This window comes from Anser anser (assembly GCF_964211835.1).
Source record: "Anser anser genome assembly, chromosome: Z".
NCBI classification, from domain to species: domain Eukaryota; kingdom Metazoa; phylum Chordata; class Aves; order Anseriformes; family Anatidae; genus Anser; species Anser anser.
In genome coordinates this window covers 37146562-37168939 of record NC_139723.1, presented here as the reverse complement: position 1 = coordinate 37168939, position 22378 = coordinate 37146562, and the positions used below count along the sequence as shown (strand labels likewise).

The 22378-nt window shown below is 43.0% G+C and overlaps 1 protein-coding gene across 2 annotated transcripts in view; it reads left to right on the top strand.

The window, feature by feature from the left end:
• The window catches only part of FBN2 (fibrillin 2), a 191639-nt gene that overhangs the window by 5150 nt on the left and 164111 nt on the right, over window positions 1-22378 (top strand). For both annotated transcript variants that reach the window (XM_083819186.1, XM_083819185.1), the window contains exons 3-5: window positions 3453-3551; window positions 4110-4205; window positions 6909-7004. In XM_083819186.1, the coding sequence (XP_083675312.1) occupies window positions 3453-3551; window positions 4110-4205; window positions 6909-7004 (291 nt within the window). The remainder of the gene's footprint in view (window positions 1-3452; window positions 3552-4109; window positions 4206-6908; window positions 7005-22378) is intronic.

Here is a 22378-nt window from a genome sequence, read left to right as displayed (position 1 = left end):
GATCATCGATAAAAATATTAAAGAGAACTGGCCCCAGTACTGAGCCCTGGGGGACTCCACTAGTAACCGGCCTCCAGCTGGATTTAACTCCATTAACCATGACTCTTTGGGCCCGGCTACCCAGCCAGTTTCTAACCCAACGAAGTGTATGCCAGTCCAAGCCAAGAGCAGCCAGTTTCTCGAGGAGAATGCTGTGGGAAATGGTGTAAAAAGCCTCACTGAAGTCAAAGTAGACCACATCCACAGCCTTTCCCTCATCCACCAAGCGTGTTACTTTGTCATAGAAGGAGATCAGGTTTGTCAGGCAGGACCTGCCTTTCATAAACCCATGCTGACTGGGCCTGATCGCCTGCTTGCCCTGCAAGTGCCACGTGATGACACTCAAGGTAATCTGCTCCATGAGCTTCCCTGGCACTGAGGTCAAACTAACAGGCCTATAGTTTCCTGGGTCTACCTTCCGGCCCTTCTTGTAGATGGGCGTCACGTTTGCTAGCCACCAGTCGACTGGGACCTCCCCTGATATCCAGGACTGCTGATAAATGATGGAAAGTTTCTTGGCCAGTTCTTTCGCCAGTTCTCTCAGTACCCTCGCGTGGATCCCATCCAGCCCCATCGACTTGCGTACATCTAAGTGCTGTAGCAGGTCGCCAACCACTTCCTCATGGATTGTGAGGGCCACATCCTGCTCCCAATCCCCTTCCACCAGCTCAAGGTATTGGGTATCTAGAGAACAAGTGGTCTTGCCGCTAAAGACTGAGGCAAAGAAGGCATTAAGCACCTCAGCCTTTTCCTCATTTCTCGTCACTAAGTTTCCCCCCGCATCCAGTAAAGGATGGAGATTCTCCTTAGTCCTCCTTTTTGTGTTAATGTATTTATAAAAACATTTTCTGTTATCTCTAACAGCAGTAGCCAGACTGAGCTCCAGATGAGCTTTGGCCTTTCTCATTTTGTCCCTACACATCCTTACAACATCCTTATAATCCTTCTGAGTGGCCTGTCCTCTTTTCCAAAGATCATAAACCCTCTTTTTTTTCCTAAGCTCTAGCCACAGCTCTCTGTTCAGCCGGGCTGGTCTTCTTCCACGCTGGCTCGTCTTTGGGCACGTGGGGACAGACCGCTCCTGAGCCATTAAGATTTCCTTCTTGAGGAGTGCCCAGCCTTCCTGGACTCCTCTACCCTTCAGAACTGCCTCCCAAGGGACTCTGCCAACCAGTGTCCTGAACAGCTCAAAGTCTGCCCTCCGGAAGTCTAAGACAGCAGTTTTACTGGTCCCCCTCGTAACTTCGCCAAGAATAGAGAACTCTACCATTTCATGGTCATTCTGCACAAGACAGCTCCCGACCACCACATCTCCCACCAGTCCTTCTCTGTTTGTGAACAGAAGGTTGAGCGGGGCACCTCCCCTGGTAGGCTCACTAACCAGCTGCATCAGGAAACTATCTTCCACGCTCTCCAGAAACCTCCTAGACTGCTTCCTCTGAGCTGTATTACATTGCCAGGATAAGTCCCCCACGAGGACAAGAGCTGACGATTTTGCAGCTTTTGCCAGCTGCCTGTAGAATTCCTCATCCATCTCCTCATCCTGGTTTGGCGGTCTGTAACAAACCCTCACCAGGATGCATGCCTTGTTGGCCTTCCTGCTGATCCTAACCCATAGGGACTCAACCTTATCATTCCCAGACTCAGCCTCGAGTTCCACAACATCAAAACACTCTCTAATATAGAGAGCCACACCACCACCCCTTCTGTGCTGTCTGTCCCTTCTGAAGAGCCTATAGCCAGTCATTGCAGCACTCCAGTCATGGGAGTGGTCCCACCCCATTTCAGTGATGGCAACAAGCTAGCCTGCTGCACAATGGCTTCCAGCTCCTCCTGTTTGTTGCCCATGCTGCGTGCATTAGTGTAGATGTACTTCAGCTGGGCCATTGCCTGCTCCCCCAGACCTGACATTGTTCTCCCTGGCACACCTCTAACAAGCCTTATTCCCTCCCCATCCCCCTTCCTACCTAGTTTAAAGCCCTCTCAATGAGCCCTGCCAGCTCCTGCGCTAGTGTCTGTTTTCCCCTTTGAGACAGGTGGGACCCATCTGCAGTTAGCGGGCCGGGTTCCAAGTAAAGCGCCCCATGGTCACAAAAACCAAAATTTCTGCATTGGCACCAGCCTCTGAGCCACCTGTTTATCAGGTGAGCTTTCCGAGTCCTCTCTATACCCCTCCCTGCCACTGTAGGGATAGAGGAAAGCACAACCTGTACTCCCGCTCCATCTACTAATTGTCCCAGTCCCCTAAAGTACCATTTGATAGCCTTCAGGCTTCTCTCTTCAATATCATCTTTGCCAGCCTGGACTATCAAAAGAGGATAGTAGTCAGAGAGGCGAACCAGGTTAGGAAGCTTTCTGGCAATATCCCTGACTCTGACCCCAGGGAGGCAACAGACTTCCCTATGGGTAGGGTCAGGGTCGACAAATAGGGCCCTCTGTTCCGCTGAGAAGGGAGTCGCCTACAACGATCACCCTTCTTTTTTTCTTAGTGGAGGCAGTCCTGAGGCGTGGAGTTGACTTCCTCGCCTTTGGCATCTTCCTGGGTAGACTGTTCACCTCATCCTCACCCACCGGTCTCTCAAGCTCCAATTTATTTTGGAGAATCTCATTTATAGTCTGGATTTAGACTTCAACTCTTCTCTGGTTCTGTGGTTTCTTTGCACAATAGAGTTCCCTTGGCTGGTGAAAGAGGAGTATGGCACGACATGGGGCATCGTGAGGAGAGTACAATGGCATGCACAATGTCCACATGTAATGCAGTGTGGAGGGGCTTCCCTGAGATTTGTTTAAAGTTAGTTTCACAGTGAGAATGTGGGAATATTTGAGTGCAGAAACAGTATTTAGGGTAACAATCTGGAAAGCTCGGTATTCAAATGTTGGCTTTCCACAAAGCAGGTTTGAGTAAAGGATGGATAATCTTCCAAAAGACAGCCCCTAAAATGCTTCTAGAATAGTGACAGTAAGAGAGGAGCCATACCAACAGTTAGAATTCATGAGTTATATGATCATTCAAATCTTGGATTCTTGCTAAATTTTTTTACAGGCCTTGTGGTCTAGAATATATAATTTCAATAATTTTACATTGCTTGTATAATGGGCTGACGTTTCTAATTAGGGAAAGAGTTTATTATCTGTATTAAGTGGTCTGACCAGTGTTTGAATATGCCATCTTCAGTTCTGTTTGTCTTCAAGTTTGTCAGGGATACCAATTATTCCCAAATTGTTTGCTTTATTTAACATACATTTACTTTTGCATATATATTAGCTGTCCTAATGAATTGAGGATTTTTTTTTTTTAATTTTCTGTGTATTTTTTAAAGAGAAGATACTAACACAGTTTGATTTTTTTTTCCTGTGACTTAAGACTAAGGTTACTGTTAATCACCCTGTCTTTTAAATGTATTCTTCCTCAGCAATCTGTAGAAATAGCTGTGGTGATGGATTTTGTTCCCGTCCTAACATGTGTACTTGTGCAAGTGGACAAATATCACCTACTTGTGGACCAAAATCTAGTAAGGACTTGCTCTATTTTTTTTCCTTAGAGATTTCATTTTAAGTAATTCTCCTTAATGTGTCAACTTAAAAATACCATGTAAAACCTTTAAGAATAACTTTTCATTACTGCATACATATGTCTTGCACTTGAGTGTATCTCTAGTTTTATTGATAAAAATTGATACACGTGCATATTTACTCTGTGTGACAAACTGAAAAAAATGACGTGTTTAAACGGATAAGCGTGTTTAAAAATAAATATGTGTAGTATTAACGTTTTCCTTGAATTTGTTTTTGTAAGAAATGAAGATTGCGTGGCCTTCAAGATAACTGGAAGTGCTACGTTGCTAAATATGATCATGGAGAACCTCTTTCACTGATGCTTTTAAAATAATGGTTTACCAATAGCTGCAAGTAACAGCTTTGGTTACAGGATACCTGAGCGTACCTTTAAATACACAGCACATGCTGTATGAAGTTCACGTCTGCTTTCAGATGTCTTTGTTTTTATCCATCCACGCTGTGGTATTTTCCTGTAACGCTCGTGTCTGTGTGTCTGTCTGGGCCCTCTGCAGCGCAGCAGTGCAGCATCAGGTGCATGAACGGCGGTACCTGTGCTGACGACCGGTGCCAGTGCCAGAAGGGCTACATCGGGGCCTACTGCGGGCAGCGTAAGTAGCCATTGCCGTGTGTCCGGGTTTAAGCCCACATTGGTCCCACAACCAGCCCTCCCACTTTAGGCAGTCTAAGAAGATAGGAGAAAGCCCATATGCAGAAATACAGCAAAATGTCTAAGAGAAAAGTGTTATTCTGGGGGACTATGTGTAGCTGGAAGTCAGTTCATGCATGAAGTGCATTTGTAGTCTCTGAAATTCAGATTAGGGATTGAATTCACTGAATAGTTTTGGCTGGAAGAACCCTTTGGGAATGATGACAGTATACATCCCACTCACCTTTTTTTTTTTTTTTTTTAAACCAGATGATCACTAATATTTCATTCTCTTTGAAGAAGTTTCTCAGAAGAGGAGCTTAGCTGCTGTTATAGCATGTTTTTCTGTTTGACTAAAGAAAAATATTAAATATGGTTCAAGCTCTTGGATGTTTTTTCAATTTGGCAGACAAACTAGAAAGTCAATTATTTGCACAGCTCTACCTATCACAGAAGAGTGTTGACAAGCTATACAGATAGAGTAAACAATAAAAATGACTATAGCTGCAGAGATGAAGAAGGATTCAAAGACCTAGTGTATTATGAGGGCAGCTGGCTAGCTATTAGCTGAGAAATTAGCTGAAGGTACTCTGAAGAAACTAGAAACACATAAAAATCACTGTGCAAAGAATGCTAAGACTGAGTAATGTGGAGGAACATCCTTTTATTTTAGTCTTCTCTGCAAATGCTGAAGCAGACTTGTTTTAGTTTTAATTTTGCCTGGGTAGAACTCTCTAAAATTCTAGTTAATAATAATTGTAGTCTACAGTGTGACCCTCATCACAGTTAAATTTACTTTTAAGAGTTGCTGGCCCCTTCCTGCTCATTTTAAAGTATTGGGTCAAAGAATGACTGCTCTCAGACAAGGCATGTTTCCAGTAAGAAAAAAATAGGAAAGGAAAGGGAAGGGAAGGGGAAGGGGAAGGGGAAGGGGAAGGGGAAGGGGAAGGGGAAGGGGAAGGGGAAGGGGAAGGGGAAGGGGAAGGGAAGGGAAGGGAAGGGAAGGGAAGGGAAGGGAAGGGAAGGGAAGGGAAGGGAAGGGAAGGGAAGGGAAGGGAAGGGAAGGGAAGGGAAGGGAAGGGAAGGGAAGGGAAGGGAAGGGAAGGGAAGGGAAGGGAAGGGAAGGGAAGGGAAGGGAAGGGAAGGGAAGGGAAGGGAAGGGAAGGGAAGGGAAGGGAAGGGAAGGGAAGGGAAGGGAAGGGAAGGGAAGGGAAGGGAAGGGAAGGGAAGGGAAGGGAAGGGGAAAGGGAAGGGAAGGGAAGGGAAGGGAAGGGAAGGGAAGGGAAGGGAAGGGAAGGGAAGGGAAGGGAAGGGAAGGGAAGGGAAGGGAAGGGAAGGGAAGGGAAGGGAAGGGAAGGGAAGGGAAGGGAAGGGAAGGGAAGGGAAGGGAAGGGAAGGGAAGGGAAGGGAAGGGAAGGGAAGGGAAGGGAAGGGAAGGGAAGGGAAGGGAAGGGAAGGGAAGGGAAGGGAAGGGAAGGGAAGGGGAAAGGGAAGGGGAAAGGGAAGGGGAAAGGGAAAGATGATTGGCTATTTAAGCAGTGTCTGTAAAGCAACCCAGAAAATCTGAATGAACTTTGGAAACTGCTCTCGGTGAATATTTTTATGTTCACCATGGTGTTACAGTGCATTTTTCCAACATGAAAGATTTACTGACTCTAGATTCCTGAGGTTCTTTTGTACTGGATACTCAAATATGTAACAAACCCCATTATTAATGTGGGGAGACCTGTGTAGGAAGGCAGTGTAGAAATAGAAACTAGACTGGAATCCCTTTGCTGTTCAGGTGACTTGAAGACATTGGGACTATCTTTCAGATTAAATGAGTTGATTTGGAGTGTATGCTAACTCTGAACATGGTTTATATGTCCTGGAAGCAATGAGCTTGGTAATAGATGGAGTTGATTAAAACACTTTAACGGTATTTTTAAAACAAGCTGATGAACAGTCTTCTTTTCAAATTGAGAAGATTTCAGTGCTTTGGGAGGATTTGTTTCTTGATTCACACCATTGATAAATAGCATGAGTGGGTGCACAGAAGTTCCACAAGTGTAAAAATACCTTCTCCATCTATGTATTCTGTGGATTTATACCAAGAAAAAGGAATTTTGTTCCTTTGGTGGATCTTTCAGGAAACATAGTTTCTCAAGGTACTTAAAGATAAGTTAAACTGCTAATTCTTTTTCCTTGCTCCAAGTGACATACTTGCTCTGCTAGCAGTATGAATTCTGAGCACTGAGTTACCTGTCTCCCTGACTCTCCAAGAAACCCCCCTTCCTGAGAGGTTTGTTGCTGTTGTGAGTGGACAGTACAACTTAATCTGTGCACAAATTAGTTGAGTTTGTATCTGATACCTTTGGTGATGGATATGAGTTCTTACGATTAGTGACTAGTGCTGTACAACTGCTTAAAAATAAACTGAAGTTAAGTGTCTGCTAAAAAGCTGTGCTGAATATGATTAATTAAACAGCTGTTTGCAATTAAGATGAAGCAGTTGTAAGTACTAATGGAATTTGACCTGAACAGTCATTATTGTTGGTGTTTGATCTTCAGGTCCACAGAGACTTAGAGTAGTTGAAGGGAAAAATAAGTTTTGAATAGCACATATGTGAATCTGAAATGTCATTAGCGTCACTTTAAAAACATTTCTTTTTGTTGTTAATTAAAGCTGTATGTGAAAAAGGCTGCCAGAATGGAGGACGGTGTATTGGACCTAATCGCTGTGCATGTGTCTACGGATTTACTGGCCCTCAATGTGAAAGAGGTAAAAGAAATAAATAAGGAAGAAAATTATGGGTAGTTATATGCAACAATCTGCACGTATGTGTTTTATGCAGTGTACTTGCCAGCTGAACCAGTAAGCTTCCAGAAAGAGATTTATTATTTATACTTTTATAAAGTTTTCCTTTATGGTCCAGTAGCTACACTTCAGGTTGGAAAAGCTGTCACAGTTAGAAATTAGAATAATTTAGGGTGCTTATTTTGTTTGCATGATAGTTTAAAGATGAGTTATCTTTTGCTTTCTGATACATGAAATAACATTAGAGCAAATTGCTGCTTGTGTTAGAATCACATACAAGTAACTAAATGAAGGATTGCTTTTCTGTATAACAAATCTTTTATGGGAGGAATTTGAGAAGTTACTTGTTCTGGTTAATTCTGTCATACAGGAAAAAGTATGAGAAGGAGGAAAAAAAGAACCAGTTATCATAATACTTGAGATCAGTTCCTGAAACTATTCTTATCCATCAAAACAACTTAAACACAACTTAAAGTGCTTTCATGAATTGGGGGTCAAATCAGAATTTTCTTTTAAAATCTTTTAGAGAAATTCCTTAGCTGTCTGTAGAAGGTCATAGAGATGCTGATAAAGTCAGTTTTAATGATTCCGAACAAAACATTTTTAGTGCTACACTATGTGATTAGCACAAAAATAAGTTAGGCACTATGTCCATATGTAGTCATTTAGAATAAACCTATCACTCTCAGAAATCTCTACTTTTTGCTTTGTAGTAAATGGGAACATTATTTGTATTTTGAAACCAAGATGACTCTGGAGAAATATTAATGTAGAACTGCTCAACATTAGATGTAACTGTAGAAGGTGTTCTGTGTGTATCAAACTGACAAGTGTAACCCCAATTACTGTCCAGCTAGGATGTGTTTTTAAAGAATGAATATAGTGAGAATTGCTTTTCAGAATGATAATAATAATCGTACATCCTTTAAAATGAGGTTGTCAACAATAATCAAAACTGATGCTGAATAGCTTAACAGAAATATAATTTTTTGTCTTTCTTGAAGTTGGTGTTATTGCAAATAGTTCTCATCAAAAAGGATACCGAAGAAACTGAACAACAGAGTGTGAAATCCTGAATGCATGTATGCATTCTTATCTTACTCCTTTAAAGTATTCAATGGGTTATTAACATTAAAAAGAAGGATGGAGTCATTTACATGGACAGAAAATATAAAGTTTAGGATTACTCGTGTAATGTCACTTTCTTAATTCACATCAGCAGTGGGTAAGACACCCCCTAAGAGCAGAAATAGACTTCTTAGAGTCACAGAAAAATATAAATGAGAAGGGACCTCCACCAGGCCATTTAGTCAGACCTTTCAATAAGAAGGTCTGATCAGGTCAGCTTGTTCAGGTGTGTGTCCTGTCTGTAGAGTTTTGAACACCTTCAGTGACTGAGATTCCACAACATCTCTGGACATCCTGTTCCATTATTTCTTCACCCTCATAGTGAAAACTTCTACATTGACATCTAATCAGAGTTTTGCATGTTCCAACTTGTGTTTGTTCCCTCTTGTCTGAAAGCTGTGAGCATCCTGGAAAAGTCTGGCTCCACTTTCTCTGCATCCTTTGGTAGATAGTGATAAACCCTCAAAACCTTTTGTTCTTGATGCTGGATAAACATTGTTCCATCGATCTTCCTACACAGGGCAAGAGCTCCAGCTCCTTGACCAGTGCAGTGTCCTTCCCTTGTACTTCTTTCTCCATGTCCATTTCTCTCTTCTATTGAAGAGTCAAAAACGTACACAGTACTTTAATGCAGTTTTACAAGTGCCAAATGGAGGCAAAGGGGCTCTTTGCTGAATTGGATGGTATGGTCATACTGATACAGCCCATGGGGATGGCCTTCTTTGCTTCAGGGGTGGACCACTGATGCATGTTAAGGTTTTTGTCTACTAGGACTCCCGTAATCATTTTCTCAGAGCAGTTTTATAGGCAGCTGAACTCCACCAGTATCGTTCCATCACTTTTGTCAATCCTAGATGTGAGACTTCTGCCTTTGTTGGACTTCTTGAGATAACTTCTAGCCCATTTTTTTCAAGCTGTCCTTGTCACTCTGGATAGCCACTCTGTTCTCCAGCATATTGACTGGTGCCCTCAGTTTGGCATCATCTGCAAACTTGCTGAAAGTGCACTCTTGTACCATAATCCAGGTTGTTAGTGAGCACATTAAACTGTTACTTATCCCAGTACTGATCCCTGAGGGTCTGCACCTCTTTCCTAGACTCCAGCTGGACTTTGCACCACTTCTTACAACTCTTTAAGGCAGCAGTCCAGACAGTTTTCCACTCACTTTTATTCAGCCTGTATCCCACTAATGGCAATCTCTCTACGGGAGGCTCACTCAAAACCCTTGCTAAATCAAGCAACATCCACAGCTCCCTTCATACCTTTGTACCAGTGACCTCAGGGTTGAAAGCAGTGACATCATTTGCCCTTGGTAAACCCGTGCTGTCTGCTCACAAACACTTTCTTGCCTTTGTGTGCTCAGAAATGACTTCTGCCATGGAATTCTATGTGGCAAATTCAGCTCTGAGGTGCTCAAAGCTGCATGTAAATCGTGAAAATATCTGGTACCTTTTTTGACATTTGTTGATGGGGGAAATGGAAATGATTTCCTTATAGAAGAAGGAAATAACTGAACCAAACCCTGAAAAAACAAACAAACAAAAAAAAACAAAAAAAAAACAGGGATTTCTATTTGCTATTCCAAGTTTGTTTTGTATACCCACTAGATGTCACAAGCAACAGAGAAATGTAAAGGATGAATTTGTTTCTTTGTCTCTAATCGCTTATTACTTTCATTCTTAAAACCAGATTTACCCACTTTTCTGTACATAGCTGTTGGTTTAGTTTTTGCTGTTACATGTTATATCCAGCCCATTCTTTCTAGATGATTCTTGTGAACTAAGCTTAAGGACTTAATTCTTTTATATTTTGGTTTGCATGGGAAGTAAGAAACATCAGTCTGTTAAGTACTTCGTTAATATTTAGAGCTGTTTTCAGGAATCTATCTTTGTAGAATGCACACCTGTCTTCAAGCAAAAAGGAAATACTACCTGTCCATTTAGGATGGATTTTCAAAGCAGCTTGAAGGGGTTGGACAATATGAGGTTGCTTAATATTTTAAGCCTTAGTTCAGATGGAGCATACATTTATATACATTCAACAGATAGATTTTAGCTCTGGTTGGACTGTAATGTGATAGAATCATAGTATTGCAAATTAATTTTTATTCTTTTTAGTATTGACTGCATTCGTATATATTCGATTTTTTTGCCAGACAACTTGGTAAGCTTTCTTTTTGTGTCAGAAGCAATCGCCTGTGATTAAGATTTGCTTTTAGTTTAGAATTTGACTAGTTTCAGGGCTGTGGAATCCTGTTAATAGACACGACAGAATCTAACTGTGATGATGGATCAGAATTTTTATTAAGGATGGTTATACTTTAAATAGAAGTATTCTTTTACTTCCTTAGAAGATTCTAGCACTTACGAGTATTGTAACTTTTTTTGCTGTGATGAAAACATCATTGCAGTCTTCTTTCTTAAAATTCATTGTGAAACTTTAAACTGCATAATTTAAGCCACATAAAGGAAGAAAACATCTATAATTTGGTGTCCCTATTTTTCATCCGTCTTTCAAAGTCTTAGATTCAATCTAGAGAAATGTAATGTGTATAATGTCTTAAGTCATTTAAGCTATAAAATATGGTGGTTTTTTTTGGGGGGGGGAGGGTGGACTTTTTTGTTTGTTTTCTGAAAGTAAGTAGTAGGCTAAAATTGCTTCTGCTATTGTCACAAAAATATAGCATATATATAAAATAAATATAATTGCATTTATAATATACATTTATAATGTCCATTTTGTAGTGGTGGACAGGATTAAATAAATTTTCTCCTAGTCTTCAGTGTTGCAGGCTTTCAGCTTAGTCCTGATATCGGGGTAATAATTAGTATCAAATGAATAAAGAAGTGTGTATGAGTTCAATGAATTTCTGGCTTTGTGATACTTATGTAGCATCAGTTGCATAGTCCTAATTTGTGCTTGCTCTTGAGTAAAACATTGTGATATGATTTAGTAACCTACAGTGCAAGATGTGGTAGCAAACTTTTCATGTGTGGTTTAAACATAATAGATATACATACATACCAAAAAACATATCAAAATATTGAGCAAACTAGTTGTAGGCAAGGCAACATATGTACTATTGTGCTTGTCAGGTTAAGCAGAGTATGGCATGCCTGTAGGGAGGGATTAATTTCTCTAAAGTAAATAAGCAGCTTCTCCATTTTTCACAGCTACCAAAGTTTTTGTTGTTGTTGTGGAAATGTCTTAGTGCACCGAATCTAGCCCATCAAATTACACGTAAAGAACCTACTAACCATAATGAAAATATTGTTCACCCTTGTCTTACATTCTTTGCTCTGTAGTCAGTTCTGTTATTGGCTCCTTTATGGAGGTCACCTCCAGCTTGAACGTTCGTAAACACATTGGGTGCTGTTGAACTTTTAGCAGACAGAAACGTATAGTCTTTCCTTCTCATCTGTTCCATTATCTACCAGATTTTAGATTTAAATAGTGTAGAACATGTATGAAGACACTACATTTTAGACTTTATGGACACAATGTGTGCATGCTGACTCTTGGAAATTTTTCACGTACACTCTGTATATTTCCAAATATAAATGGCAAGACATAAATATTCAAAAACAGTTACTAATTTATTGTACTATTGTTCAGTGAAAGAAAGATGAAAAGTCTTTTATATAATAACTGTAAAAAGTTATTATATCGGTTATAGTTATTTATAGTTATTTATAAATATAAATACTTATTTATAAGTATAAATAACTGTTAATTTTTTTGTTTTACATGAGCTGAAGTACATGACAAAAATGTAAAAGATACCTTAAAATTTTATTCTGTTCAACAGTAATTTATAATTTACACTTTAAACCTAATAAGTTCATGCTTTCAAACAGAATGCAGAAGGCAATGATTTCTTCATCTGTTTGTGGCAATAGGTGTCCCATAATACTTTACAGTATAAAAGGCCTCAGTAGTTTAATTTTAAACTGAGTTTAGCAACAGTTCATAACTCTTTAACTAAAATTTTATAGTTTAAGGTTATGTGTACTTCCCTTGCAAATCACATCAGAGTTATAAGGGATTTTGTTTTGTTGTTTTTTTACATTGCTGTGTTTTAAATGCATAGTTTTTATTGTTCCGTAAATTAAGTTCTTTTAAAATAGGTATTTTCTGCCTAATATAGAACATATGTAGCTTTCCTTCAGATTGGCCTCCCAGACTCAGTTATATGATAAAACGTGACTGCTTGTTCAGCTATCTGGGCTCCTAGCAGACTAATTTCCGGGCTGGAGACAGGAGGCTGAACAGTAACTAATGACTGGCATGATTACAGTATTTAACTTGAGACTTGCTGCTGGGTTAACAAGAAAGCAGAACCTGTCTGGGAGCTTGTGCTTCACTCTTTCTGATATATACAATGACCTTTTATGTTTCCTATCAAAGTCTGCTGTTATGGTCAGCTTCTCCTCTTTGCTTTGTAAACATACAAGATTCAAGCATTTGATTTTGTCGTTTTTTTACAAAAGAAATAATAATAATAAAAAAGACATTAAAATTTAGCTGTCCTACCTCTTGAAAAATAATAAAGGAAAAAAAAAAAAAAAAGAAAAAACAAATGATGCAGATTAAAAGGCCTCATTCTCAACTGTGTGCCTAAGAGAAGATTTTGTTCTAGCATGACCAGATCTTTTGATTTCTCAAGATTGTATGTACGTATGAGCAAACAATATATATTTTTTTCCTTTTAAAAAGCCTATACATTTTTAAACTGTTGATTTGTAGAGGTATATAGCAGAATGGAAAAGCAGCAATATTTTCTTCCTTCTTTGTCACGAGTTAAGGTGGGGAGAGAAGCATCCTGTGACTGTTGTATATTTGCCTTCATCCCCTGTAGAAGGAGAAGAAAATAGTGCTTGATTATTCTGTGCCAAAGCGGTGGGGTAGGTGCCTTTCAAGGGCATTGGATTGAATAGGAACGCCTGCATGGGTTGGGAATCACATAAGTTTGAAGATGGGAGGGGACTTCATATAAAGCTAACAGGTCTGCACAGGTGAGAAAAGAGGAAAAACAAAAATGTGAGTCGAATACAGTATAAAAGCTTCAGAAAGGGGGGATTTTCTGAGTTGTTCTCAGAAAAATTGCTGGTAATGTACCTTATCCCAGTGTATTCGTTGCACCTAGTGTTCCCAGAGGTACATGTAGTAACCTCCCCTGTACAGGCAGCAGCGTTGGTGCCAGCTCCGCAGTGCCTGCAGGCACTCAGCCTGAGCCATGGGAGAGCCAGAGGAGGGATGGCAACGGAGCAAGAGAAGGGGATGAGGAGTGGGACATTGCAGGAGATGGTGAACCAGGCTCAAGGCAGGGGATGTCACTGCAACAGAAGTTTGTTTTCTGGGTTAGGAAAGCATACATCTCATATCGTATTTGAGAGCATGTCTTCATGTGACCTCCCCTGATAGGAGAATGGTCACTGTTGGTTGTGTATCTAAGGACAAAGAAGAGAAAGGGGAAAAAGAAATGGGCTTATTCAAGCCAGCAAGAGGATGGAGAAGTCAATTAACAGTGCAGAGCTAGGAGAGAGCTAGGGTGAAGTAGGAAGCATGTTCAGAGAAAGCATTAACAATATGTAGTAACTGGGCCAGAATAGGGGAGGACAAAGGATAAGAAGATCTTGCGTTGAGCTATTTTAAAGAAATTGATTGGCACATAACTGTTATAAAGATATTTTGGTGTAGTACCCCTGAAAAACATTGAGCCTATACAATAAAACTGGCACAATTTTATAACAGACTCGATGCTTCTAGAATATACATTACCTGCTACGGAGCTTGGATGTGCGCAAGTCGATGGGGCCGGATGGGATCCACCCGAGGGTACTGAGAGAACTGGCGGAGGAGCTGGCCGAGCCGCTTTCCATCATTTATCGGCAGTCCTGGCTATCGGGGGAGGTCCCGGTTGACTGGCGGCTAGCCAATGTGACGCCTATCTATAAGAAGGGCCGCAGGGCAGACCCGGGGAACTATAGGCCTGTCAGTTTGACCTCAGTGCCGGGGAAGCTCATGGAGCAGATTATCTTGAGGGTCATCACGCGGCACTTGCAGGGCAAGCAGGCGATCAGGCCCAGTCAGCATGGGTTTATGAAAGGCAGGTCCTGCTTGACGAACCTGATCTCCTTCTATGACCAAGTGACGCGCTTGGTGGATGAGGGAAAGGCTGTGGACGTGGTCTACCTTGACCTCAGTAAGGCTTTTGACACCGTTCCCCACAACATTCTCCTCAAGAAACTGGCTGCTCGGGGCTTGGACTGGCGTACGCTTCGCTGGGTTAGAAACTGGCTGGATGGCCGGGCCCAGAGAGTTGTGGTGAATGGAGTCAAATCTGGCTGGAGGCCGGTCACTAGTGGAGTCCCCCAGGGCTCGGTACTGGGGCCGGTCCTCTTTAATATCTTTATTGATGATCTGGATGAGGGCGTCCAGTGCACCCTCAGTAAGTTTGCAGATGACACCAAGCTAAGTGCGTGTGTCGATCTGCTCGAGGGCAGGAAGGCTCTGCAGGAGGATCTGCATAGGCTGGAGCGATGGGCTGAGGTCAACTGCATGAAGTTCAACAAGGCCAAGTGCCGGGTCCTGCACCTGGGCTGCAACAACCCCAAGCAGAGCTACAGGCTGGGAGATGAGTGGCTGGAAAGCTGCCTGGCCGAGAAGGACCTGGGAGTATTGGTGGATAGTCGGCTGAATATGAGCCAGCAGTGTGCCCAGGTGGCCAAGAAGGCCAACGGCATCCTGGCCTGTATAAGAAGCAGTGTGGCCAGCAGGTCGAGGGAAGTGATTGTGCCCCTGTACTCGGCTCTGGTGAGGCCGCACCTCGAGTACTGTGTTCAGTTTTGGGCCCCTCGCTACAGGAAGGACATGGACGTGCTCGAGCGAGTCCAGAGAAGGGCGACCAAGCTGGTGAGGGGTCTGGAAAACAAGTCTTACGAGGAGCGGCTGAGGGAGCTGGGCTTGTTCAGCCTGGAGAAGAGGAGGCTCAGGGGCGACCTCATCGCTCTCTACAGTTACCTGAAAGGAGGCTGTAGAGAGGTGGGGGTTGGTCTATTCTCCCACGTGCCTGGTGACAGGACGAGGGGGAATGGGCTAAAGTTGCGACAGGGGAGTTTTAGGTTGGATGTTAGGAAGTACTTCTTTACCGAAAGGGTTATTAAGCATTGGAACGGGCTGCCCAGGGAGGTGGTGGAGTCACCATCCCTGGCGGTCTTTAAAAGACGTTTAGATGTAGAGCTTGGGGATATGGTTTAGTGGAGTACTTAGTGTTAGGTCGGAGGTTGGACTCGATGATCTTGAGGTCTCTTCCAACCTAGAAAAATCTGTGAATCTGTGAATCTGTGAATATTATTTTATTATACAGAAAGCATACAGTTCACATTTAGGCTGTAATACTGTGGAAGATCCTTGTGTGTGCGTGGGCTAGGATGAAGAGTCACTTAGTGACTGCAATTCAGATGGAAGCAAGGAGGAAAAGGAAATGAAATTTGTAACAAACTGTACTCTGCTGTGACAGGTATGCAAAAGTTCTTGTAACTTTACGGAACTCCTTGATATGTATTATCGGTAACAGGGCCACGAGAAGTGGAAGCATTGCAAGTTCACTGAGGTACAGCAAGAACTTTTGAGGACATACTGAGATGGTGTTTATTTGGTTGTGTGTCTCAAAGCTCATAAACCCTTTTGTCACACAGGCTATGGCAGGTTGTGTCCATGTTTTCCTGCCTGCCCATCACGGAGCACAACTGTGCAAATGGTCCTGAACAGGCCTGTGCATTTTCTCAAGTTGCTTGGTGTATTTCAGCTGTCCCCCAGTGATTGTAAACTTTGTTCAGGTGCATAACAGCAAATATGATTTTGTGATCAGTGAGCTGTTCCCTTTTAGTAGGAGCTGTGAGAACGTGATTTTTTAATTTTGCTTTTTGTTTTATAGTGGTTACAGTTAGCCTAAGCTGAAATAGATATTCATTATGTGGGGTAGGATGTGTGCAGGTAAGCGGGTGCCTGCTCTGAAGAGGTAACCAGACAAAGCACGCATTATTACCCTGCCCCTGAGAAGGGCTGTGGCACCATGAGGCTACTGCTTGTTGAAGGCTGAGCAGGGCAGCTTCAGCAGGCTAGCAGTGAACCAAATATCCTGAGTTTTTTTTAACTAGGGGTTTACCCTCATTTTGTTGAGGTTAGCATAAGACTGCTGAATTTTTTATGCTCAAGGAGTGAGTGCAGCTGAAAATGTCGGACATTTTTGGAGAAGGCAAGAAGAAAGGAGGCAATAAAATTCAAAAAAAATGATATATTTTACTAAACGCTGTCATCAAATATCAACCATCATTCTTCTTTTCTTTTCTTCTTGCCACAGGGCCACATGTCCTGTTTCTTTCTTTTTTGTTTCTTTTTTTTTTTTTTCAGCGCACAGTAAGTGGAATACTTACCTGCTGAACACTAATTTCATTCATTTCCATTTTAGCCATTGGGAAGTGGAACATGGGGTGTTGAGATATTTTCTGCATGTTTGTAAAGGACTTGCGAACCTGCTAGTTATTTTCATTATTTGTTTGAGACTAGATATCTCAAACTCAATAAATCTACTATATACCTCAAATCTGAGGTTTATAATAAACAGTTAAGTTATACAGTTATAATAAACAGTTAAGTGCAGTCCTTGTTCACTCATGAACTCCTCTGTTCCGTCTGTGAGTACTGTCCTGAAAATATTTGCATACGTGAACAGTTTGATAAACTATGGTAATTCTGAATGGCAAATTTAGAAAGCTGCTTTCATGTTCTGTCTTAAATACAGATAGCTACTAGAATTACAGAAATGTCTAATCTCAGTCTCTGTCACTAGATTACCTGGTTTTAGCATCCACTGTAATATCCAGCAACAAGATTTTCAGTTTTTGCTTCTCTTCTCTTTCACAAGCTGACAAATAACCAAACCACTAAGAACCACACATATTGTGTACACAGAATGTGTGTGTTTGTTGTTAGCAGGTATCTCAAAATTTCTCTCTTCTAGCTGTGCAAATTATTAAACAAATTTTAAAAAGATACAGATAGTTCTGAACATATTGTTGGCAGTAATGATTAAGAAAGTAATGTAATCCCAGACAGTATCTTTCTCTTGCTTCCCTCTTTTACTTTGTCGGTGGACTTCAGCATGTGATGGTTAGTATTCCTTTTCTCTCATGCCCACTTTTCCTCTGGCAGTACTGTAACATTCAGTCAGTTAGATAAGTATGGATGCAGCATACAATGTCACTTTAAACTGAAAAGCTACCGATGTGTAGCATATACATGTAAATTAATAATTCTCACAGTGAGTGTAGTACATGTTGTCTCTGAATACAAAAGACCAAAGCAGGTTATGCTGTTTTGGACAGAAAAGTAGCAGACACTTTGTAGCAGACAAGGTGAGTCTGAACCTGCAGTTCACAGATGTGGTGGAAGCGCAGTCATCTGGGTATGAGCTAAAATCCACGTCAGGGATCAGAGCCTTGGCATGCTAATAAACTGACCAAAGACGATCTCTGGTCTCAGCCATTCTTGTGGCCTGCTACTGCAAAAGAGATGAGGAAAAGATGGTAAATTTGAATATAAGCCTTGACGGGAAGCTAATAGTGGGGACTCTACCTTTTGAAAGGATATGGCATGAAGAGGGAATCATTTACTTCTCTTGTTTTGTAGAGCTCTCAGGTCTTTAAAGAAGCAGACAGTTGTGAGCATCCTTAGTTCTGGATGACTTCTGAGCACAAAAGTTTATCAGGAGCAACTCCTGCCCACTTCTCAGTTCCAAAAGCCCTAAGAATCTATGCTGAGCAGCATAGAGTGGTTACAAGGTCTTTCAAAGCTGGGACTGGGAAAGAGGGGGGATGAGGAGGACATGACGGGACCTGAAATTTGGATTACATAATGTCCACCAGCAGTAAGTACATCCAAAAAAATGAGACCAAGTCTTTTGATAGAGAAGCATTATTACTTTTTTTTTGGTAGCTGGTTTTGAAACGCTTGATATCTTTAACAATTTTCAGCTAGTTCAGGCATATGACAGCTAAATATTGAAGTGATACAGGGCTGTTGCACTGTGTGTTATACATGAAAGCAAAAGTGTGTGCCTTTAAACTGAGTCCACAAATGGAAATGGAGGATGAAAATGTAAATTTGAGTGACCTCTTCCAATGGACTTGAGAATTTTCACCATACTAAAATGGAGCTCACCTGCAACTCAGATTCATGGACTCTTCACTTTTAGTCAGTATTTAAAGGGGCAGTACTGCAACTACACTATGTCAAACTGTGAAATACAAGAGAATAGAAGAACTAGCAGAGTTATCATACTCTATACTTAGGGCAAAAAGGTACATTTTCTTTAAATACAGTTTTTCTTTTTTTTTTTTTTTTTTTTTTTGCACTGTATAGGTCCTGAACTAGGTTATGTTCAGCATCTAGATTTTTTTGTTTGTTTGTTTGTTTGTTTTTTGTTTTGGCTGAAAAAGACAAGGATCTGGTAGTATAGAGCAACAATCTAAAAACAAAACAGGTGGGGAATGTACTGTTTAGGAGAGGAAAGGTGCTGTCTTAGGAAATCCTGACTAATCTTGTCTCCTTTCCCCAGTGAAAATTTTACTTTTTTTAAGATACATTAGATATGGCTTTTTAAAATTAGTTAGAGGGTAAGACTACAAGAGCTGAGCAAAGCCATGATGGCTTTAAGTTTCAGAAGAAAAAAAAAAAGATACTGATTTCAGTAACCTAATTATTTCACAGAATCAGAATCACAGAATCGTCTAGGTTGGAAGAGACCTCCAAGATCATCTAGTCCAACCTCAGCCCTAACACTAACAAGTCCTACACTAAACCATATCACTAAGGGCTACATCTAAACGTCTTTTAAAGACCTCCAGGGATGGTGAATCAACCACCTCCCTGGGCAGTCTATTCCAGTGCCTAAAAACCCTTTCAGTAAAGAAATTCTTCCTAACATCCAACCTAAACCTCCCCTGGCGCAACTTTAGCCCATTCCCCCTCGTCCTGTCACCAGGCACGTGGGAGAATAGACCAACCCCCACCTCTCTACAGCCTCCTTTAAGGTACCTATAGAGAGCGATGAGGTCGCCCCTGAGCCTCCTCTTCTTGAGGCTAAACAACCCCAACTCCCTCAGCCGCTCCTCGTAAGACTTGTTTTCCAGACCCCTCACCAGCTTGGTCGCCCTTCTCTGGACTCGCTCGAGCACGTCCATGTCCTTCCTGTAGCGAGGGGCCCAAAACTGAACACAGTACTCGAGGTGCGGCCTCACCAGAGCTGAGTACAGGGGGACAATCACCTCCCTAGACCTGCTGGCCACACTGCTTCTTATGCAAGCCAGGATGCTCTTGGCCTTCTTGGCCACCTGAGCACACTGCTGGCTCATATTCAGCCGACTATCAACCAGTACTCCCAGGTCCTTCTCTGCCAGGCAGCTTTCCAACCACTCATCTCCCAGCCTGTAGCACTGCTTGGGGTTGTTACGCCCCAGGTGCAGGACCCAGCACTTGGCCTTGTTCAACTTCATACAGTTGACCTCAGCCCATCGGCCCAGCCTATCCAGGTCCTCCTGCAGAGCCTTCCTACCCTCGAGCAGATCGACACATGCACCTAACTTGGTGTCGTCTGCAAACTTATTGAGGGTGCACTCGATCCCCTCATCCAGGTCATCGATGAAGATATTAAAGAGGACCGGCCCCAGCAGTGAGCCCTGGGGGACTCCACTAGTGACCGGCCTCCAACTGGATTTGGCTCCATTCACCACAACTCTTTGGGCCTGGCCATCCAGCCAGTTTTTAACCCAGCAAAGCGTATGCCAGTCCAAGCCACGAGCAGCCAGTTTCTTGAGGAAAATGCTGTGGGAAACGGTGTCAAAAGCCTTACTGAAGTCAAGGTAGACCACATCCACAGCCTTCCCCTCATCCACCAAGCACGTCACTTGGTCATAGAAGGAGATCAGGTTTGTCAGGCAGGACCTGCCTTTCATAAACCCATGCTGACTGGGCCTGATCGCCTGGTTGCCCTGCAAGTGCCGCGTGATGACACTCAAGATAATCCGCTCCATGAGCTTCCCTGGCACTGAGGTCAAACTAACAGGCCTATAGTTTCCCGGGTCTACCTTCCGGCCCTTCTTATAGATGGGCGTCACGTTTGCTAGCCGCCAGTCAACTCGGACCTCCCCTGATAGCCAGGACTGCCGATAAATAATGGAAAGCGGCTTGGCCAGCTCCTCCGCCAGTTCTCTCAGTACCCTCGCGTGGATCCCATCCAGCCCCATCGACTTGCGTACATCTAAGTGTCGTAGCAGGTCGCCAACCATTTCTTCATGGATAGTGAGGGCCACATCCTGCTCCCAATCCCCTTTCACCAGCACAGGGTACCAGGTATCCAGAGAACAAGTGGTCTTGCCGCTAAAGACTGAGGCAAAGAAAGCATTGAGCACCTCAGCCTTTTCCTCATCTTTTGTAACTAAGTTTCTCCCCGCATCCAGTAAAGGATGGAGATTCTCCTTAGTCCTCCTTTTTGCGTTGATGTATTTGTAAAATTGGTTTTTGTTATCTTTAACGGCAGTAGACAGATTGAGCTCCAGATGAGCTTTGGCCTTTCTAATTTTGTCCCTGCACAGCCTCGCAACATCCTATAGTCCTCCTGAGTAGCCCCCCCTCTTTTCCAAAGATTATAAACCCTCCTTTTTCTCCTAAGCTCGAGCCACAACTCTCTGCTCAGCCAGGCCGGTCTAGTTCTGCGTCGGCTCGTCTTTGGGCACGTGGGGACAGACCGCTCCTGAGCAATTAAGATTTCCTTCTTGAGGAGTGCCCAGCCTTCCTGGACTCCTCTGCCCTTCAGAACCTCCTCCCAAGGGACTCTGCCAACCAATGTCCTGAACAGCTCAAAGTCTGCCCTCCAGAAGTCCAAGACAGCGGTTTTAATGGTCCCCTTCCTGACTTTGCCGAGAATAGAGAACTGAACCGTTTCATGGTCACTCTGCCCAAGACAGCTCCCGACCACCACATCTCCCACCAGTCCGTCAGTGTTTGTGAACAGAAGGTCTAGCGGGGCACCTCCCCTGGTAGGCTCTCTAACCAGCTGCGTCAGGAAGCGATCTTCCACGCTCTCCAGAAACCTCCTAGACTGCTTTCTCTGAGCTGTGTTGTGCTTCCAGGATATGTCTGGAAAGTTGAAGTCCCTCACGAGAACAAGCGCTGATGATTTCGCGGCTTCTGCCAGCTGCCTTTAGAACTCCTCATCCGTCTCCTCATCCTGGTTTGGCGGTCTGTAACAGACCCCCACCAGGGTGCTTGCCTTGTTGGCCTTCCCTCTGATCCTAACCCATAGGGACTCAACCTTATCAGTCCCAGCCTCAAGTTCCTCAACATCTAAACACTCTCTAATATAGAGAGCCACACCACCACCCCTTCTGTGCTGCCTGTCTCTTCTGAAGAGCCTATAGCCAGACATTGCAGCACTCCAGTCATGAGAGTGGTCCCACCACGTTTCCGTGATGGCAACCAAGTCATAGCCTTCCTACTGCACGATGGCTTCCAGCTCCTCCTGTTTGTTGCCCATGCTGCGTGCATTAGTGTAGATGCACTTCAGCCGGGCCATTGCCTTCTTCCCCGGCTTTGCCATTGTTCCCCCCGGCACAGCTCCAACAGGCCTTCTTTCAGCCCCATCCCCCTTCTTTTCTAGTTTAAAGCCCTCTCAACAAGCCCTGCCAGCTCCTGGGCTAGGATCCGTTTTCCCCTTAGAGATAGGGACCCATCTGCGGCCATCAGGCCAGGTGCCGAGTAAAGCGCCCCATGGTCAAAAAACCCAAAGTTTCTGTGTTGGCACCAGCCTCTGAGCCACGTGTTAATCAGGTGGGCTTTCCGTGCCCTCTCGGTACCCCTCCCTGCTACTGCAGGGATAGATGAAAACACCACCTGCACTCCTGCTCCAGCCACTAACTGTCCCAGTCCCCTAAAGTATTAGGGGGTATTATTTTTATTTAAATAAAAATTTAAAGTACCTCCAGAAGAGTATGGGTATATTTCCAGATTATCTCCAGAAAAATCTGGGTGAGTTAGAGGCTGCAGTTTACAGTTTTAAAGTTTAGGTGAGAGTGGGTTGAGAGACATGGAAAATACATGTAAGATGTGGGTATGAAAGGCATGGCTTGCAAGCAGAGTGTGGGAAAGGC